The sequence below is a fragment of the Dipteris shenzhenensis genome, chromosome 7 (assembly GCF_047967505.1).
Source record: "Dipteris shenzhenensis isolate YYH24624 ecotype China chromosome 7, Dip_SZ_1.0, whole genome shotgun sequence".
Taxonomy (NCBI): Eukaryota; Viridiplantae; Streptophyta; class Polypodiopsida; order Gleicheniales; family Dipteridaceae; genus Dipteris; species Dipteris shenzhenensis.
In genome coordinates this window covers 39975656-39996208 of record NC_141602.1, presented here as the reverse complement: position 1 = coordinate 39996208, position 20553 = coordinate 39975656, and the positions used below count along the sequence as shown (strand labels likewise).

Below are 20553 nucleotides of genomic sequence, written 5' to 3'. Positions count from 1 at the left end.
ATGGCCAAGGATCAGACACCCATGACGAGGATGAGGGAGAAGATGCAGCTGATGAGGACCAAGGAACAGGCCAACAAGACGAGGATGATTCGGATTCGGATGAGTAGTAGTGGTAGTAGCATTTTCTTCGCCCTATATGTCATTTTGTATATCCGCTCGTTTGAGCAATTTTCTATCGCCCTTTCGAAAGGGTAATTTTGTTACAAACAATGTTGTATATGTCCGACATGTATATGCTTTTGTTGCTCATCATTTCACAAGAACGATTTTGTATCACCCTTTTCGCAAGGGAAATTTTGTTATAAAAAAACTTTGTTTTGTAATTACAAAAAAAAAAAAGGATTAGTGGGGCTAAACAGGGCCATAGCAAGCCCTGTTTAGCCCCACTAACCCTTTTTTTTTAGTTCTGTTAATCGTCGCTATATAGCGACGTTTACCAGTGTTGCTATATAGCGACGTTTATCATTGTCGCTATATAGCGATGTTTATCAACGTCGCTATATAGTGACGCTTTATAGCGATAGTTCTTTTTCGACGCTTTTAGCGACTCTTATAGTGATGTTTGTGCTCGTGAAAATTTTTTTAAAAAATGTAAAAAGCGTCGGTATTTTCGTCGAAAAATGGCCTATGCCTTGTAGTGCAGCAGGTTATGTTGAACCAGGAAAGGAGACTAAGGTTTGCCATCTCTCCTACATATTGTGTGGTGAACTCTCTGGGGAAGGCTTTAACCAACCACTACACCATGAATCAGCTAGTTTAGTACATTGTTTTTTGTTCACTATCCCAAGTCACCCCAATATTTTGGCATTGTGTGGAATTTCCATTGGAATTTGGTGTATTTGTCCTAATTATTACACCCACAAGAGTTCTAAACAAGGAATTAATCTAATTAGTATCCTACGTCCCCCCAATATTTTTCGCACTGTGCAGATTTTCCATTGGAGTTTGTCCCCTTTTCTTTATCCTTATTCTCCCCCTCGCACAACAAGGTTTTGAAAAATAATTAATTCACTCAAGCCTTTTGAAATGCATTTTTAAATTCTTTTTATTTGGTCCTATTTCGTTTTTCTTTTTTGTGGGGACTTTCTAGACCAACTATTAAATATTTTTGATGCCTCGCTTTTGTAATACTAATTTTTTGCAATGGATCCCTTATTTGATTAACATTTTAGGCTCAATCTCATTTTTTCCCCTATTACTTTTACTTCTCTGTGCCATAACCTCTTCTTTAGCTTCATTTTATACTATTGCTTTGGTGTCTCTATGTTCTTTTGCCTATATTGTCAAATCATTGTGTATATATTTGGCCTTCCTTTTACAATTTTAATCCTCTAGATAATCCAACAAGTTTCTTTTCTGTCAAATTAAATGGTATAAGAGAGGATTAGCCAAAGGTTCCACATCTCTTTTACTATTTTTTCTTTTCTTAACCCACACCTAGTCTTCATCTTTTCCCCCTATTGTTGACAATTGCTTTGTCATTTTTTAAGTTTTTTGTCTAGACCAATTGCACATCATCAAACATCGATGTATATGTTGGCCTTCTTCCTCCCTTCTTCTTATGATCCAAATCCTCATCGAAGTCAAGATAAGCATATTTTCACTCTAAAATTATTGAGGAATAAAGGGATTGATTGAAAGATATGAAGAGACAAAATAAAATGAGAGGAAGTTTTAGAAGAATCAATAGAGAAAAACCTTATCTAGATCAATTATCTCTTATATCAAGCAATACAAATTAACATGGCTTGAAGATGTGATTATTAAGGCCTCCTAAAGGATGAGATAGATCATAGTGAGTAGCAAGGAACAAGACATTGCCAAGTATAGGTCTACCATCATGAAAGTAGCAAAAAACATATGGTATGTCCAATAATAAATATTTGGTCATAACAGTTTCATAGGTAAGGTGATAGTGCAATTCCATGTTCATAATATATCTTCAAGATCATGTATAAAGTACTCAATTTGTCAAATTAATGATTGCACTAAAAATATTATAAACTTATAAACATTGATTATGTTTCATATGTAAACATGAGGGGTTTACTATAAAGAAAACTAGACTAACACATGCATTTATGGCTAGAAGATGTGATTATTGAGGCCTCCTAAAGGATGAGATAGATCATAGTGAGTAGCAAGGAACAAGACATTGCCAAGTATAGGTCTACCATCATGAATGGAGCATAAAAGTAGCAAAAAACATATGGTATGTCCAATAATAAATATTTGGTCATAAAAATTTTGTAGGTAACGTGATAGTGCAATCCCATGTTCATAATATATCTTCGAGATCATGTATAAAGTACTCAATTTGTCACATTAATGATTGTACTAAAAATATTATAAACTTATAAACATTGATTATGTTTCATATGTAAACATGAGGGGTTTACTATAAAGAAAAGTAGACTATCACATGCATTCAAGGGTTATTTTAGAGATCCCTTATCTGCAAATTTAGAGTAAATAAAATTACCCTTTTTCCATACAAATTTACAACTTTTTCCAAAACTGACTAAAACCCCCCCAAGTTATGTAATGATATTTTTGTAAATTGACATTAAAAAAGTGAATCTAATAATATACCTTTTGTGGAAACTCATGTGATAGGATTACATATCATGAAAGATCCCCATGATATGGCACATTGTACGAATCTGGCTTACAAAGTTAAATCCACATTTCCCTTGGTGCAAGCAATTGAGACTTTGGTTAAAAAATGCTACTCTTACTTTTGCAAGAGTCCAAAAAGATACTATCAATTTCTAGTTATTGCAGAAGAAGCGGTGGATAGAAAAAGGGAGAGAATTTTGGATACTAGAAGAGTGAAGAGACTATGGGATACTTAAGGTAGCTTTGAGTGTGTACAATATTTCCATCATTTGTAAAATCTAGGCTCCCTATTTGCATCTACACTCCCTACCTATTAATTAAAAAATCTACAGCTCCACTTTTGCAATTAACTTATTGCTTACACTTTAATTGACCTCCTAATCATTCTAATCGACCGAGGTCTTGCCTCCTTGTCGCAAGTTCTATTTACATTTCCACACTCAAAAATTTTATAAATTCCATCAAAAATTTGTGTTGGAAACTGCCCAACACCTAGTAGTGCCCCTCTTCATATTTTGGCCAACACCGGATGAAAGTTCGACTCCACAAATGGGCTATGATAGACTTGCACTACAAGCTTTCTAATAGTTTGGGGTTTTGCAATATAAAATGATTTTATTATTCTTGAAAGATGCTTTTATTGTGCAAAAATAGTTTTCATGCTTCCCTCTTGCTCCGCCTTTGGTTCAAATGACTAGATATTACGAGCTATCAAAGTCCACTTCCATGATTGGGCTACTTGAGATCCCTGTCATCCTTTGGGATAAGGTTATATGTTTAGCTAACATACACCATAGGTTTCCCCATTGTTTTGAAATATGTTATGTAAGACGATCATGTCATGCTACTCAAGGTTCTATTACAATGGAGGAGCCTTTGACATAGGAAGATAATCCCATCTTTCTCTTCTCCTCCATCTTTTGTTCACCAAGATCCCTCCCTCCCTCTCATCTTCTGGCACACGCTAATGAGGTCAACTTCCATTAGTGGATTTGAAGATCCCTTGCCATCCTTTAGCATGAGGTTATATATAAAATCAAGTTTCACCATAAGCTTCTTGGTTCAATATGCTTTGATCCTCCATTGTCTTGTGGTGCTTGCGGGTATAATCTACACGTAATAGCCATGGAGTATCCTTTGTTAACTCACAAATGCAACCTATTTGAGTAAGGCAAGGCAAGAACGTATTAGATTTGCATATGATCTGTTAATGCTTCAAAGGTAATACCAATCATCATAAATTAGCATGAAAAAGGTGCAAATGGTGGCTAGCTCTAGAGAAAGAGAAAAGCAATTCTTTCGAGATGAAAACTTTGCTTATAATGGAGTTTTCCTTTGATTCTGTGTTATAGTGACACTTCTCTATGATTAATTGATCTCCTTTTGAAATGAAGAAAAGAAAAGGAAAACCTTGTCGATCATGCTCAACTATACGCTTTTAAATATTTATAAGTAAGATTTATTATTAATTCCATGTGACATTAGTATATTTGAAACACTCAAAAATGTTTCGAATACCAAAAAACTATGTAAGCTATTCACCTTAAGTATACCCTCTAATCTGAAAGGTTAGGACGTGATGTTAGTAGAGAAACTTTGCCTTAGGGGGTTCACCTCTAAAAATTTAGTGTACCACGTGCATTCAAAAGGAGGGGTATTTTAATCCCACAGGATTACAATAATAGGAGGGGTTTTTAAATTCAATTTAAGAAAAAAATCAGTTAGTTCATAAGTAAAGAGGGGTGGTTTTATTGGGGAAATTTTTTTAGCTAAGGGGTTTTTTAAATACCCCTTGAATGCATGTGATACCTAAGATTTCTTAGTAGTGCACCCCCCCGAGAACTTTGCTACCTACCCCACTTGTATTAAAGGGCAAGCAAAGTTACTCTAATATGGTTTCGTACCACCCTTTTACTAGCATGTGGACTCTCTCTCTCTCTCTCTCTTCTCTCAGATTCTACCCCTTTACACTAGCTCTGAACTCTGGACCAAGAATGTATATACAAGAGAGCACATGAGCCCCCACATGAGGTGGAAGGCACTACACCTTATGCTGGGTTCACACCACTCCGTTGCCATCCTCCAAAAGGTGCTGTGAAAGCAACCATCCTAATTGGCCCCACGGGAGGGATGGGCCCGAAAACTTAGACAAAGGATTTGTGTCCGCCCCATGAAGGCCTGTCCCTTGATCGCCAACTCTTCCAAGTGCTAAACGATGGGCCCATTCCATCACTTCCAACTTTGCTGTTGGTGACATAAATTAGCAAGCTAATGTTGTCATTGGTGTGAACCACACTCGGCAATCATTCTCCAATTCATAATAACACCATTCTCCAATTCTATTTCCTCCTGCATGGGCGAGCCCATGCAAGCATATGTGAGCAGTGAGAATGTGGGCGTGGGCCCCAAGCGTACTTTGAGTCATAATCATGATATTCATCCAATAGGACATTTTTCTTATCATGATTGCTAAATGATGGTTTACCCAGTCAATTTTATTACAGATCTGTACATAATCAGCACGTAGTTTGGGACAGATCTGTCCATAATTCACACGTAGTTTTCGAGTGTTAAAGCTTTTTGACCTTACGTCCAGTATGTTTACTGTTTAGCCCCGGAGAAACGCCAACGCATCGTCTTAGTCAACGTACTGATGACGTGGAAAGGCCCAGAACCTTGCCAGAATTCGACATTCCAAAGTTCGGTTCATCTTTCATATTTTAAGCTTCTACTTCGGCATATCATCACTAGCTTCATTGCCTCCCATCCTTCCCAGCTTTCGTATTTAAGGAGATGTTGGTTCCCTCCCTCTGCATCCGTAAGACCTCATCAGGTCGTCGCTGCAGTGGAAGAATTCCTCAGCGACAGATCGTCGTGAGCTTGAATCCGTTTGGCTGTCCGACAAGCAGTAGATGGATTTTGTGCGGAGGAGTGGTTTCGTTCATCTGTTGTTGATTATAGGGTGCCTTGTCGTCGCGGATGCATCCGCCGTCGGGGAGGAGTCGGACGTATACATGGTACTACTCAATGGAGCTGCGCCAGTCCTCCATTACGACGGAGCAATGGCTGAGTTCCCGGCTGCACCCCTCCGGGAAGACGGGCGCCCGGACTTGACGAGGTCGGATGACCGTCTCTCGCAAATTCTCCGTCTGTGTCTTTCCTAATAGAATGGGGCAAAATATGAAGTGTAGGATCTGCTCATGTTGCACTAGATATTCGTCTATAAACTAAGCAAAGCTTCCAAAAATCAGTTTATTTGGTGCAGGCGATGAGTTCTTCGGCTTGCAGCTGCATTTCGCCCCCGATAACGTCGTCCATGTTTGAATCAAATGCGTTAGGACGTAACCTAGGCACTAGCCGACGTCCAATGTGTTTCTTGCTGTTCTCGAAGGGCGGCTGGATTGTGTTTTATAAAGTCTATATGCTTTAGTTGGTCGATGTGTGGCTTCTCCGAGCAAAGGCTTTAAAGGCGCAACAGTCAAATGTATATAAAGTCACAACAACCTGCGTAAAGGATTTCTCACGGTTTGTGCAAAACTATCTGCAGCGTAGCGGCGCAGCGGTACGCATCGTTCTTGGTGGAGAAGCACGATGCCCTACTGGAGAGGGTGCTGGGGGCTGGGACGTTCACGAAGCTGTATAGCTACCACTATCTGGTGAACGGGTTTGCGGCGCTACTAAAACCAGAGCAAGTAAGTAACGAAATTCGTCAAACGAAGTTGTGGGTTCCAAAACCGAAGTAGGGAAGGATAAATTTGTTGAAAGATAGTTGATGGGGGTGCATTGTTGTGCATGGAGTTGGGATCAGGCAGCGGCAATGGAGGAGGTGGCGGAGGTAGCGAAGGTGGAGAAAGACCGACGAGTTCGGAAGCTAACAACGTATACGCCAACGTACATGGGACTTCCGGCGGGGGCGTGGGTGGCGAACGGGGGCGTAGAAGCGGCGGGGGAGGGGGTGGTGATCGGCTTAGTGGATACAGGCGTCAATCCCACTCACCCCAGTTTCTCGGACCAATCTCCCGATAAGCCCTACCGATTCCCCAAGAAGTTTACAGGCATCTGTGAAGAGGCTCCGGAGTTCCCCGCCGGCTCCTGCAATAACAAGCTCGTCGGAGCTCGCCATTTTGCCATGGCCGCCATCGCCAGCGGCCAGTTCAACCCCTCCACCGACTTCGCCTCTCCCCTCGACGGCGAAGGCCACGGAACGTAACGCTCGAACGCCGTTGCCGGAATTTGTTTCTGCTTCTCTCTGTCGGGAGCTTCCGTTCGCCTTGGTTTTGATATTGCTGCATGGTCACTTTTGTCTGTTTTTCGTGCAGCCACACCGCTTCCACTGCCGCCGGCAACAGCGGCATTCCGGTGGTAGTCGCCAAATCAGACTACGGGCTCGCCAGCGGGATGGCTCCGCGCGCCCAGTAAGAGTTCCCCTGTGTAACCACGAAACTTTCCTGCACGGTAGATTGACCTAAAGTTTCGAAACAATGTGATGGATTAGTTTCAACAACCACGATTATTGAAGACAATCACTCCTCGCTGTCACCTACGTCCTTTTGACCGATCTATAGACGGATTTTGGCTTTCGAGTCACGTCCTCATGGCCGCAGGATTTAAAACGAGTTACAACACAGTATTTTGTGTTCACGTACATTCTGCCATTCTTTGGAGCAGGACCACCCATAGCTCCTTTTAGGTTCGGAGCATTTTCTACGTTGCTGGATTTGCGCTCCTTCTGAAGTTCTGATCCTTTTAGGTGCCTTGTGACGTACTGAACGACCAACTTCGTTGCTTCTGACCATCATCTTATACGTGCACTGTGACGGATTTAGAGTCGTTTCACTACTATGTGGGTTTTGTTGACGAATTGAACAACCATGGCTTGCAGCTTGGCGATCTACAAGTCTCTATATCGCGGCTTTGGTGGGTTCTTCGCGGATACAGTGGCTGCCATGGATCAGGTTGGCTCTCAAATCATTAAGCCTAAGAACATCCGATCTCTTTCTTCCGATTTCTTGATGATGATCTCCAGGTGCATCGCAAGGCTTACTAGGGTGTAACTTTGTAAGCGTCTGGATCGCTAAAGTTCTCTGATCGATGGCAATTGTCTGCATGATTCAGGCTGTGCAAGATGGGGTCGACATCCTCAGCTTGTCCATCGGCCCCTCCCAGCCTCCGTCGGGACTCTCCACCTTCCTCAGTGCCTTCGACTTAGCTGCCCTGTCGGCCATCAAGGCTGGTGTCTTCGTAACGCAGGCTGCGGGAAACTCCGGGCCTTACCCTGGCAGCCTCTCTTCTTTCAGTCCTTGGGTTTACACCGTTGGTGCAGCGTACCACAACCGCTCCTACAACAACTCCATCGTTCTGGGCAACGAGCAAGTCATCTACGGATTAGGCCTCTCGCGTACGCTGCAAAGCTTCATCAAAGACTTCTCTCTAGTGAAAAGTGAAATTTCTGCATGTAAGGAGTCATTCGAGCTGTCCAATTCTCGTTTGTGATTTCAATTTCTTCTTCGCAGCTGGTACGCAAGGCGCCGATATGTATACTCTTGTGCTTGCATCCGATGCTCTAAAACAGGGCTCAAACAAGCCCATTGCGGAGGCTGCCTTGTGTCAAGAGTCCAACATGTTCAACCAGAGCTTAGTGCAGGGACGGCTTCTAATATGTCTCTACAGTTCCCTCTTCGTCGATGGCGTTGCTTCAATCCATAGTTTGCTCGAGACAGCAAGCAACTTGTCTGCACGAGGTGTTATCCTTGTTGTTGGCCTGGACAGTGATGGGGTTTTTTTCAGTTCATTCCCTTCGACATTACCCGCTATACTTGTACCAAGCGTGAAAGATTCTCAGGTGAATTTCGAGGCATGGAACCTTGTTCATGGCATTACTATTTAGATTGTTTGGTTCACGAGGTGAAGTTAAACCAGCGACAAATTTCTCATTGGATTGCGTCTGTTCATCTTACGCAGTCTCTTCTCGCGTATCACAACACCTGTACCCGGTTTACAGCGTTGGCGAGAATTTCAGGAGGCTCCAATGCTACCTTCAGCAACCAGGCACCCCAACTTGCCTTCTACTCATCTCGCGGTCCTGACCTGGCTGATGACAGGTACGACATTGCCGAGATCATGAAACCGGACGCAATGGCGCCTGGAAACATGATATGGGCAGCATGGTCGCCCATCGGCAACGATAAGGGGGACGAATTCCAGGGTAAGGATTGCACGAAAATAAGGACAGCGTCGTTGGATTTTGACAAAGAATTTCAGACTGAGAGAAACACAAATTCCAATCAATCTTCATTCCAATTACGGACTATGGTAATTTGTTCTGCGCAGGGGAGAATTTTGCGATGGTTTCGGGTACAAGCATGGCCACGCCTCATGTTGCAGGGATTGCAGCGCTGATCAAGCAAAAGAATCCTAAGCTCAGCCCAGCGGGGATTGCCTCCGCTCTGACAACCACAGCTGTTTCGGTCGATGCGGAAGGGAAGCCCCTCCTTGCTCAAAGACCCTTCTACAACACAAATCTCGCTTTGGGACCGGGCACTCCGTTCGATTTTGGCGGGGGTGAAGTGAACCCAACGGCAGCGCTGGACCCTGGGCTTGTATTCGATGCAGGTGCGCAATTACAATAATCCTTCTACAGTCCATTTATATAATTCATTCGAAAGGTTCGAGAATCCTGATCAATTTTGACGAGCTTAAGTTAAGCAGGGTCTCTCTGTCTTGCCAGTAAATTGCAACGTCGTTTCTTTTCCTGATCTGCCGCAGTTTGCGTGCCTCTGTTGATTGTTTGCTCTCATTACGTAAAGAGTCGTAGCAATCACACGCCAAAGAGTATAACTCAGAATGAATCCAGCTGATATAGATTAATTTTACCGTAACTTATCGTCCATATTGGCTTGATCATGACCACCGACACTGTAAAATTTTGTCTGATCTGCAGGCTTCCATGACTACGTCGACTTCCTATGCTCCATCCCCGGCGCAGCCCCCCAAGTACTGAACGCCACTGGCGCTACTTGTGGGTCGTCGTCTATACAACCCACGGAACTGAACACCCCCTCCGTCACCATAGCCAATCTGACAACCACGCGCTCGCTTTCGCGCACCGTCACCAACGTCGCAGCCGCAGCGGAAAGCTATACAGTGACGATTTCGGAGCCCGAGGGCGTTTCTGTGACGGTCGTCCCGAGTCAATTCAATCTGGAGCCAGAAGAGAAACAGCAACTCGTGATCTTACTGACGCCAACCTCGACAAGTGGCCATGCAAGCTTTGGGAGCGTTGTCTTCTCTGGAAGCGAGGGCCATAGGGTTCGCATCCCCGTGTCTGTGATCAACAGAATGCGGGCAGGGTGACGAGAGTACTGACGGATTGGACAGACGAACGAAACTTCTGACGGATTGGACGGATAAGCGATCAAGAGCACGGGATCGAGCTCATGCATGGCAGCAATCTGGCTAAGAATATGGAATCAATCCGTTCGACAGTTCTACTGCCTCCACGGAAGCTTTGAGACTGGAAAGGAAGAAAAGGTTCTCTTGTACACTACGCAATATGATCAATATGATCATTGATGTATAGATAGATGATCAGAATGTCTTTGTTTGTCGATTAATTAATAAATATTGGTTATAAGATACTCACCCTTGAGTTCAACTGTCCACAATCTAGGGAGTACTCTTTTAGGGCTTCCCAAGCGTTCGTAGGCAGTATCAATAAACTCTACTTTTAATTACCTCCTTAGAGGGAGTATTAGTCAAGGATTGGATGCAATTTATGGGCTTGCGTGTTTCAAATTGAGATTATCTTACAAAATTTGCCTTTTCATAGTCCAATGCCTTAGAAAATTCATGCGGTTTTTGGCCTGCCCTCTGGTAGCCTTGGCAATGCTTCAAATTCGGCAAAGCAGAAATTAGGCATTTTTTTTTCTATTGGGCAATTTGTTGACTCTTCTTCATTGGACTTGATTTAAAGTGGTTCACACACACACACACACACACATACACACACACACACACACACTCTCTCTCTCTCTCTCTCCCTTCCCTTCTTTATCTCCTCAAGTCTTCTTACCACCTTTTCTCCCTCCGCCCCCAAACCACCCCTCTCTCTTTCTCTCTCTCTCTCTCTCTCTCTCTCGCTCTCTCCCCTTTATCTCCTAGATAGCTTTTGCACATGGTATGCCTTTTGTTCTATTTCCGTTTCATTTTTGATTTAAGGTGCTTGCTGGATTTACGAGCACATGCTTGCCTGAAGTATTCTGGACCTTGTCGGATTTACGGGCACATGCTCAAGGAGTGTTCAATGAGGTTGAGGGAAGCATTTCATTGGTTGCGGGATCCTTGTTGACCCTTACCTGCCTGTGTAGTCCGATTCCAAGGATCAGGCAAGGTTTGGCCTTTCGTTTGCCATCTCAGCTCGAACTTGCCTGAAGGGAAGTGCCCACACTCCATTAGGAACCATTTGAGCATTAAAAGGGCCTTGTAAGGATCCCTAATTTCATGGGATTAAGACGAATTATCATAGGATTAGTCTGACAAAGCTCATAAAGAGGGCCACTTGTGGGCCTTAAAGGAGGGGGTCCCCACAACTTCAGAGCTCGGATTTCTTCCTAGTATTCTCTTTCTTGCTATTAAACCACTGTTAGCATTAACATCCTCGAAAAATACAAAGATTCACGATCTCGTGTTTTCTATCAAGATCTCCTTTTAAAAAGTTGTAATGAAATCAAAACAATGGCGGGAATTTCACAATGGGAGAGAAGAGCTTGGTGATTCACCAAGCTTTCCTCTTCCATTACGAATATAGGAAGATAGTGCATCAAGATTCTCTCTCCTGCTATCAAGATGTCTCTGTTTACTAATGTCGCCTCTCCCATACGAATATAGCCTGCTAGTGAGTACTCCCTCTCTCTCAAGATCTCTTTGTACACCATGCTCGCCTCTCCCATTAGGAATATAGAAAGATAGTGCATCAAGATTCTCTCTTTCATCTTCTCTCAAGATCTCTCTGTTTACCATGCTCGCATCTCCCATTAAGAATACAACATTGTTTCATTTGTACTCCTAAACCGTCAAAATAGTCTCCTCTCTTTTTTACATGGCACTCAGAGAAGTAACAAACGTTATTGACTTAACAAGAGCGTGGAAGCTGGACTTGCATGTTCGCATATTGAATGACTATGCACTAATAAAAAATGAATGCTTGAGTGCACAAGAGAAGCACGCATGAAGGCAATAGTATCGGACTAAAGTGGATCTTTGGGTTGATGGCTACTTATATCCGAAGGATCCTTCTTTGAAATGATAAATATTAATAAAAGATAAGTGGAATCCAAGAAGATTTTCATATATAAAAAATATTGCCAAAAGTATGTATATAAAAAATATATGTCTCCAAAATTTGTGTCCAAAAGAGACGTTCTCCAAAAATGCCAAAATGGTGGAGGAGGTCTACTATTCTTTGTTACTATCCAAGGTACTTTCCTCCTCCACGCCGCTAGGTGGGTCACCGGGGACCTCATCCTCCACTTCTTCTAATATGTGGTCATGCTCTTCAGCGATTATGTACTCGCAATCCACGAAGGCCTCCACACAATCCATTATGCCTTTTACACAATCATATTTGAGGCTCCACTGGTCGTGGTGGTCTCTCCACAACCTATGGAGATCTCATAGGTTGTGTTATGCATTCCTTAGTCACCCCTACTCCACTACCCTTCGGCTCCCCACCCAAGTGCATGCACCCCCACGTTGTACTTTACGTAGTTGCTCTCTTGTGCAATCTTCTCTTTTACATGAGCTAGGAGAGAAGCTAAGTCTATAATCCCTGTGACATGGGAAATCGGGTTGGGGTTTAGGGAGGACACCCATGGGTGAGGGTGTGGTTATTCCATTTAAAATCTGTTTGACAAAAAAAAGAACCAAATACAGCTAAGGAGCATGTGAAAAAGAACCGAATATGACTAAGGAGAAGAAAATAAGCATAAGCATAGGCAAATGCATATGAGGGAAAGCATTTGCGAGAAACTTGAGAGAAAGCATATGCTTATGCTTATGCATGAGCATATGAGCAGATGCTTATGCGTAGGCATAAGCGTAGGCAAATGCATATGCTTATGAAAAGAAGAGAAAAAGGGAGAAAAAAAGAGAAAGAGAGAGGGGAAAAGAGAAGGAAAAAAGAGATATGAAAATAAGAAAAGAGAGGAAAAAAGAGAGATGAAAATAAGAAAAGAGAGGAAAAAAGAGAAAAAGAGAGAAGTGAAAAGAAGAGAAAAAGAGAGGAAATAAGAGAGGGAAAAATAAGAGAAGGGTGAGGGAAAAAGAAGACAAGGAAGAGGGGAAAAGAGATTGAAAGAGAGGAAACAGAAGAAGGAAAAAGAAGAGAAGGAAGAGGGAAAAGAAGAGAAGGAAGAGGCGAAAAGAGATTGAAAGAGGGAAAAAAGAAGAGGGGAAAAGAGCATAACCATAAGAGAAGGAAAAGGATATGCATAAGAGAAAAAGAGAGAAAGCATATGCATAAGAGAAGGAAGAGGGGAAAAGAAGAAAAGGAAGAGGGGGAAAAGAAGAGGGGAAAAGAAGAGAAGGAAGAGGGGAAAAGAGATTGAAAGAGGGAAAAAAGAAGAGGGAAAAAGAAGAGAAGGAAGAGGGGGAAAAGAAGAGGAGAAAAGGGCATAAGCATAAGAGAAGGAAAAGCATATGCATATGAGCATATGAGCATATGCTCATGCATAAGCATAAGCATAAGCATAGGCAAATGCATATGCTTATGAAAAGAAGAGAAAAAGAGAGAAAAAAAGAGAGGGGAAAAGAAGAGAAGGAAGAGGGGGAAAAGAGCATAAGCATAAGAGAAGGAAAAACAAATGCATAAGAGGAAAAGAGAGAAAGCATATGCTTATGCTTATGCATGAGCATACGAGGGAAAGAGGGGGGAAAAGAGGAAAAGAGGGGAAGAAGAGGGAATAAGAGAAAAGAGGGGAAGAGAGGGTTCCTACGCCCATCATTGTAGTTAGTGCTTAAGACGCTAGCTACACGCCAATGCAAGTAATGGAAATAACAAAGGAAAAAAGAGGAAGCACTTTCTTACCCAGAAAAGTCCCGCTTGGTGTTTCGTGGACTGGCCCTACAAAAGAGAGAAAACAAACCATTTTTCAGATAACTAGTTAGAGGAAAGGGGAGTTAAGCAACTTTTCAAAGGGATTGGATTGAGGAGACAACCATAAGCCTACAAACAAGGAGAAAGCATAAGCCTACAAACAAGGAGAAAGAGGAGGAAGAGAAATACAAAAAAAAGAAGAGGTGAGTCTTCTTTCTTTCACCAAATCTCGTTTTTTGTCCTGAACCTCTGAAAATCAAGCATGAAAATTAGCACATAGGCTTGGCAATACAAGAAGAAACATGCTTCAACACTCACAAAACGAAATCTCACAAAAAATGAACCTACATTCCTTTCACACAAGCAGAGAGGGAGAAGGGTGGAGAGGGAGCACAAGTGTTGGAGAGGGGCTGGGTAGAAGTGAGGAGTATAGGGAATAGAGAGTAGGACAGCGAGGTTGTCGAATATAAGGTGGGAGGATCAATTTTTACTTTTCTCGCAATAGAGATGTGAAAAACAGTGTCATGCAGGGTTTCGGGTTTTAGCCCCCAACGTTGCTATATAGCGACATTGGTCAGTCGCTATATAGCGACGGTTATATCCTAAAAGCATCGCTATATAACAACAGAAAAGGACAAAGCGTCACTATATAGCGATGGTTTAGGGCACTTATTGTAAGAAGAGAGGAAAGGAGCTCATGGGTGGCTATTTTTTGGATCTTAATGGATTTCCTTGCAACTCATGTTGTGATTTTGGAGATGTGCAGATGGAAGGGACGTGTGGAAGCTCGTCAGATGATGTGCCAATGCTCGGCATAGAGTGGCCTACGGAGAGGTTGTATTATCATTGCACTCATTGCAAGTGAGAAGTACGACATCAACGCCATATTATCATGTGCCACTTGCGGATATATGGGGAGGAGCCTGAACCAGTACCCACCGTTGGTAGTGCACGTGGTGATGGATCATCGGTAAGTCAATGCTATTTGAGTTCGTGATCTTACCTTGAGACAAGATCTTATATTTACATGAAACCTTGAGACAGGATGAGGAGGGTGGCGAGGGTGTGCATATATCTTCACACTTTGAGGAGGACTATAGTCTCCTAGATGTGCTAGATGATGACAAGGGTATGGTGGACATGATGGATTCTATTTGTAGGGGCACTACATCACATGTATACGTGATGTTTGAGTCTGAGGTCAATATGCGAGAGTTACAATCAACACAGTTGTACGAGGGTGCTAGGATGTCTAAACTACGGGCTTGTCTCTCAATCTTGAATCTGCAAGCAAAGTTTGAGTGGTTAGAAACAAGTGTCTCGGCCTTAATACGAATAGCTCCTACATTCATTTGTCTCATTATTTGGATATTGTTTGTTTTGAGAATCATCATGCATGTTTGAGAATCATCATTATTCGAAGCCTATATATGTTTGAATTGTGATAGGTTGCTCTAGAAGATGTTGCCTGCATCAAATACCATGCCGGCGCCAAGAGATGAAGCGAAGAAGATGCTAACAACGGTGGGTGTGGATTATGATACCATCCATGCTTGCTATAATGATTGTATTCTCTTTCGCCATGAGCATGGAGATTTGGCTAGTTGTCTGGAGTGTGGGGAACAATGATATAGAGATGACTTGCAGAGTGAGCAGATACCAATAAAGGTCTTGAGACACTTTTCCATCATTGCAAGAATACAACAAATGTTCCGATCCAAATCCATAGCGGAGTTGATGACTTGGCATGCATCTCATCGCTCCACTGATGACACATTGAGGATTCCCATAGATTGTGCAGCTTGGAAACCCATAGACAATCAGTGGGGCTGGACTTTGCAAGGGAGCCATGCAACTTACATCTTGGGCTCGCCATGGACGGCGTGAATCCTTTCGGGTTACGCTCGACATCTTGGTCGACATGGCCCATAGTCTTGGTGAATTACAATATCCCACCATGGCTAACAATAAAGAAGGGACACCTCATGCTTGCACTCCTTGTGCCATGGAAGTACAAGGCCAAAAATATGGACATGTACATGGCACCTTTGATAGAGGAGTTACAGATCTTATGGAGAGGAGTGCAGGTCTTTGATATTTCCAGAGCTCCTAGACATACCAATGACATTTTGGTTAGGGGAATCTTGATGTGGACCATGCATGAGTACCCAGGATATGGAGAGTGCGCAGGTATGTGGTTGTGTCTTTACATGTATAATATAGGATAATGCTTTTATGACTCTCTTTCGCATGCGCATGTCTTATACTAACACATTCATGAACGCGTGCAGGACTTGTTACAAGTGGGTACCATGCTTGTCCTATTTGTGGACCGGGTTTGAAACCGCTTGCACGATCCTCCAAACATATGAGGAAAAATATTTATGAAGGTCATGCTCGATCCCTTCCGCTAGACCATCTCATGCATGGAGGTCAGCTTGATCCACCACCACCATATTTGAAGGCAAGTGACTGGATTCAGGCTTGGAGGGTGAATAGAGAGGAGCATCCTCGTGGTATGAAGAGTCCATCCATCTTTCATGAGCTTCCTTATTGGGGTCAGTTGCAAATCATTCATCTCTTGGATCCCGTGGATATCTTCAAGAATGTGGAGGCTACTATTTGGGCACACTTGGTGGGTTTTGAAGACTCGAGAGGAGTGTGAGAAGACTTGTGTGCTATGAATAGGATGCCTCGTTTGTGGCCCCAAGTGCGTGCTCGCAAAGCTGTCCTCCCGAAAGCAACATGGATCCTCTCCAAGAGAGAGGAGGCAGTGGTCAAGGCGGACATTGCGTCTTTTCGGACACCCACAGGGTACATGCGCTGCTTAAAAGGAGCATTTTTAAAGGACAATAAGCTTAACGGTCTCAAGTCCCATGATTGGCACAAGGTCTTACAGGTATTCTAAGTTGTAGGATTAGTGTACCGATAATCGTGATGCATTAGTGTAATTGTGATTATGTTATATTATTGACGTGACTTCTTTGTTACTTTGATAGTTCATCCTCCCAATTACAATGAAAGGGTGCTTACAAGAAGATGTTAGAAATGATGGAGAGGAGGTCTTATCGGAGAGCAACAAAGAAAAGGAGAACACCAAAAATTATGGGTGCTAAGTCACCCAGATCAAGGTAAGCTCTTATTATGTATGTATGGTACAAAGGGGTATATAATAGGCCATTGGCCTTTACCCAACAACCTCCCACTTGAAGGCCAATGTGCCTTTAAGGGAGAAGATGGGCATCCTAATGTCATCTGACACCCATCAATACTCAGCAATGTGCAAACCGCTTTGAGGAAAGACTCTTTGTAAGAAGATCTGCAGGGTTCTCATCTGTGTGAACCTTGACAAGCTGGATGCGCTTGTCCTCAATCACCTCTTTGATGAAGTGATACTTCACATCAATATGCTTTGTCTTCGCATGGAAGACAGGCTTCCGTGCCAACTGGATGGCACTCTGACTATCACAGTGCAAAACTGAAACCTCTCCTGCAATGCTCAAGTCTCCCACTAGACGTGTAAGCCATATAGCTTCCTTGCATGCCTCAGTGGCTGCAACATACTCTGCCTTGAGCAGTGGTAGACAAAGCCATACATGGCTGCAAATGAGAGACCCATGAAACTACACCTCCAGTGAATGAGAAAACATATCCTGTAGTAGACCTCTTGGTGTCTACATTCCCTGCAAAATCAGCATCTGCATATCCAACAATAGATGTGTCCTTCCTCACAAAGAAAATGCACATGTTCTTTGTACCATTCAAGTATCTCATGATACCTTTCACTGCCTCCCAATGCTTCTTGCTAGGATTTGCCATATACCTGCTAATAGCTCCCACTGCAAAAGCAATATCTGGACATGTAGCAACCATGGCATACATCAAGCTTCCTACTACGGATGCATAAGGTATCTTTGCCATTTTAGCCCACTCCTCATCTGACTTAGGGTTGTCCGCTTGGCTAAGTTTCACATATGGAGGCAACGGAGTACTTATGGACTTCCCCCTCTCCATATTGAGAGGCTCAAGTAGCTAATGTACTCTTTCTATGACAAATGAAGGAGTTTCTTGTTCCTATCCTGAACAATCCTCATGCCAAGTATGTGACTGGCATCACCCAAATCCTTCATATCAAAGGTCTCATGCAACCTTTTCTTCAAGGCATCCACATCCAAAGTAGATTTCCCAGCAATAAGCATGTCATCAACATATAAAATCAATATAAGAAGGCTGCCATTTGATTCCTTCTTTGTGTAGAGGCAATGATCGATCTCACTCTGTGTGTACCCTTGGGATCGCATAAATGCATCAAATTTATGGTACCACTCCCTAGGAGCCTGCTTCAGCCCATAAAGACTTTTATGAAGCTTGCATACCATCCGTTCTTTGCCCTGCATAAAAAACCCCTCTGGCTACTGCATATAGATGTTCTCATGAAGACCTCCATGTAGAAAAGCTATTTTTACATCCATTTGGACAAGCTCCATGTCCTCTCTAGCAACCAATGCAAGCACTATACGAAGGGTAGTCATCTTCACCACTGGGGAAAAGATCTCATCAAAGTCAATACCCTTCTCCTACTGAAAACCCTTGGCTACCAACCTTGCCTTATACTTAGGCAATGCATCTGCTAGAGACATCTTCAACTTGTAAACCCATTTGCATGGCAATGCATGCTTTCCTTTGGGCAAATAAACCAAATCCCAAGTAGAATTCTTCATCAAAGAATCCATCTCTAACTGCATAGCCTTCTCCCACTTATGCTTGTCATCATTCCTAGACATAGCATCCTCAAAGCATGAAGGCTCACCACAATCTGTCAACATGACATAATCTAGAGATGGAACATATCTCTGTGGAGGTCATGAGACTCTAGTAGAACGTCTCAACACTTGCTCACCATGAGCATCTTGCTATCCCAACTGATTTTCCTGCATAACCTGAGGTTGTCCACCTAGATGTGGCTCTCCCACCTCACGGTCTATGGGTTGTCCATGCCGTGCATTATGTGGAACAGGTTATGCATGCCTCTCATATGGTGGTTGTCCATCCTCTTGAAACACCACTCTACGTATCTCAACAGTCTTTTCGAGCTTCTTGTCCATCATGTCCTCATTAAAGATGATATCATGGCTACGTACTATCTTCCTAGCTTCTGGATCCCACAATCGGTATTTCACGTGAATCACCATATCTAAGAAAAATACACTTCCTTGACTTTGGATCAAGCTTGCTGCATTTTTCCTTAGGCATATGAACATAAGCTTCATAGCTAAATACACGAAGATGCCCATAAGATGCTGGCTTGCTTGACCATACCTCTTCTAGCACTTTCCCATCTAGTGCCTTGCTGGGTGATCTATTGATAAGATGTATTGCTATCTTGATAGACTCAGCCCAAAAGCCATGAGGTAGACCGGCATTAGAAAGCATGCTTATATTCCTTTCTTGAATAGTTCTATTCATCTTCTCAGCAACCCCATTCTGAGAAGGATTCTCAGGAGTAGTCAACTCCCACTTGATGCCACGTAGCTCACATAAATTCTTAAATGCATGAGAGGTATAAGTATTCTCCTCCATTATCAGTGTGCAAGCATTTGAGCTTCTTGCCCGACTGATTTTTGGCAAATGCTAAGAACTTTTGAAATGCATCAAAGACATCACTCTTCTTCTGGAGAGGATAGACCCACACTTTTCGTGTAGCATCATCAATGAAAGTAGCAAAGTAAGAAGCACCACGCAATGAGACAGTAGGCATAGGTCCACACACATCACTGTGAACCAACTCCATTGGTTCAAGCCTCTTCTTGCCCAAAGATTTTTTATGTGAAGACCGTGTTTGCTTCCCATACATGCAATGCTCACACATGCTAAAATCTAAAAAGTTAAACACGGGAACCTACTGCAAACCAAAAAGTATCTTCATTCCTATCATGCTCATGTGTCCCAATCGACGATGCCACAAAGAGACGGATGGCTACTCGGTCACATTGATTACATTATCTCTTATGCCTGACACATGCATTGAGTACAACGTTCCATGCTTGGAACCTCTAGCAATCACAAGTGACCATTTGATAATTTTCCATGTATTGTTGCCAAAAAACACATGATAGCTATCATCATCGAGCTATCCCGTACTTATCAAGCTCTTTTTCAGATTTGGAACATGCCTAACATTCTTGAGTACAAATGTAGAACCATTAGGAAGAGACAAGTGGATATCTCCCACTCCAACAATGTCACATGGATAATCATTTCCAAGTCTCATGGTTCCTTTCCTTCCTGCATCATAAATGGTAAACCACTCCCTATGTGGAGTGACATGGAAAGATGCTCTTGAGTCTAGTATCCAATTCTGTGACAATGCATAATCACTAGTCACAAGAAAAGCATGCTCAAAGATAGAGGCATAAAGAATGTCACCCTCATCACTATTGTTACTTATGGCATTCACTTCCTCTATATTGACCGTAGATTTCTCTTCCTTCTTGGGCTACACATTAGCTTTGCCTTTGCCTTTATCATTCTTCCATTTGTAGCAATCCTTTTTGAAATGGCCTTTCTTCCCACAATAGAAGCATTCCAAATCCTTTTTGGCATGGGATTTTCCTCTACATTTGCTTCTAGACTTGCTTGTATTTCTGTTGTGGTATTTCCCCCTAGAATATGACCTCCCTCTCACATTGAGAGCACTTGAACTTTTAGTTCCAGCATTGTTCTTTCTATTTACCTCCTCAGTGAGAAGGCTACTCTCACATCACTGCTTGTCAGGCCTCCTGCATGGGCTGAATTGCTTATAATAGTCCTAAAAGTGTCCCAACTTTCAGGAAGGGTGACCA

General features: G+C 42.7%; 1 protein-coding gene across 1 annotated transcript; it reads left to right on the top strand.

Annotated features, from left to right (window-relative positions):
- Positions 1–5381: 5381 nt before the first annotated feature.
- On the top strand, positions 5382–10260 carry LOC147900333 (subtilisin-like protease SBT2.2). Its single transcript, XM_087377151.1, has 10 exons — positions 5382–5737; positions 6167–6311; positions 6428–6825; positions 6939–7034; positions 7502–7574; positions 7735–8017; positions 8133–8461; positions 8581–8824; positions 8950–9231; positions 9560–10260. Exons 1-10 carry the CDS (start codon positions 5532–5534, stop codon positions 9970–9972), a joined length of 2469 nt encoding a protein of 822 aa, XP_087233277.1. The 5' UTR covers positions 5382–5531; the 3' UTR covers positions 9973–10260.
- The last annotated feature ends 10293 nt before the right edge of the window (positions 10261–20553 follow it).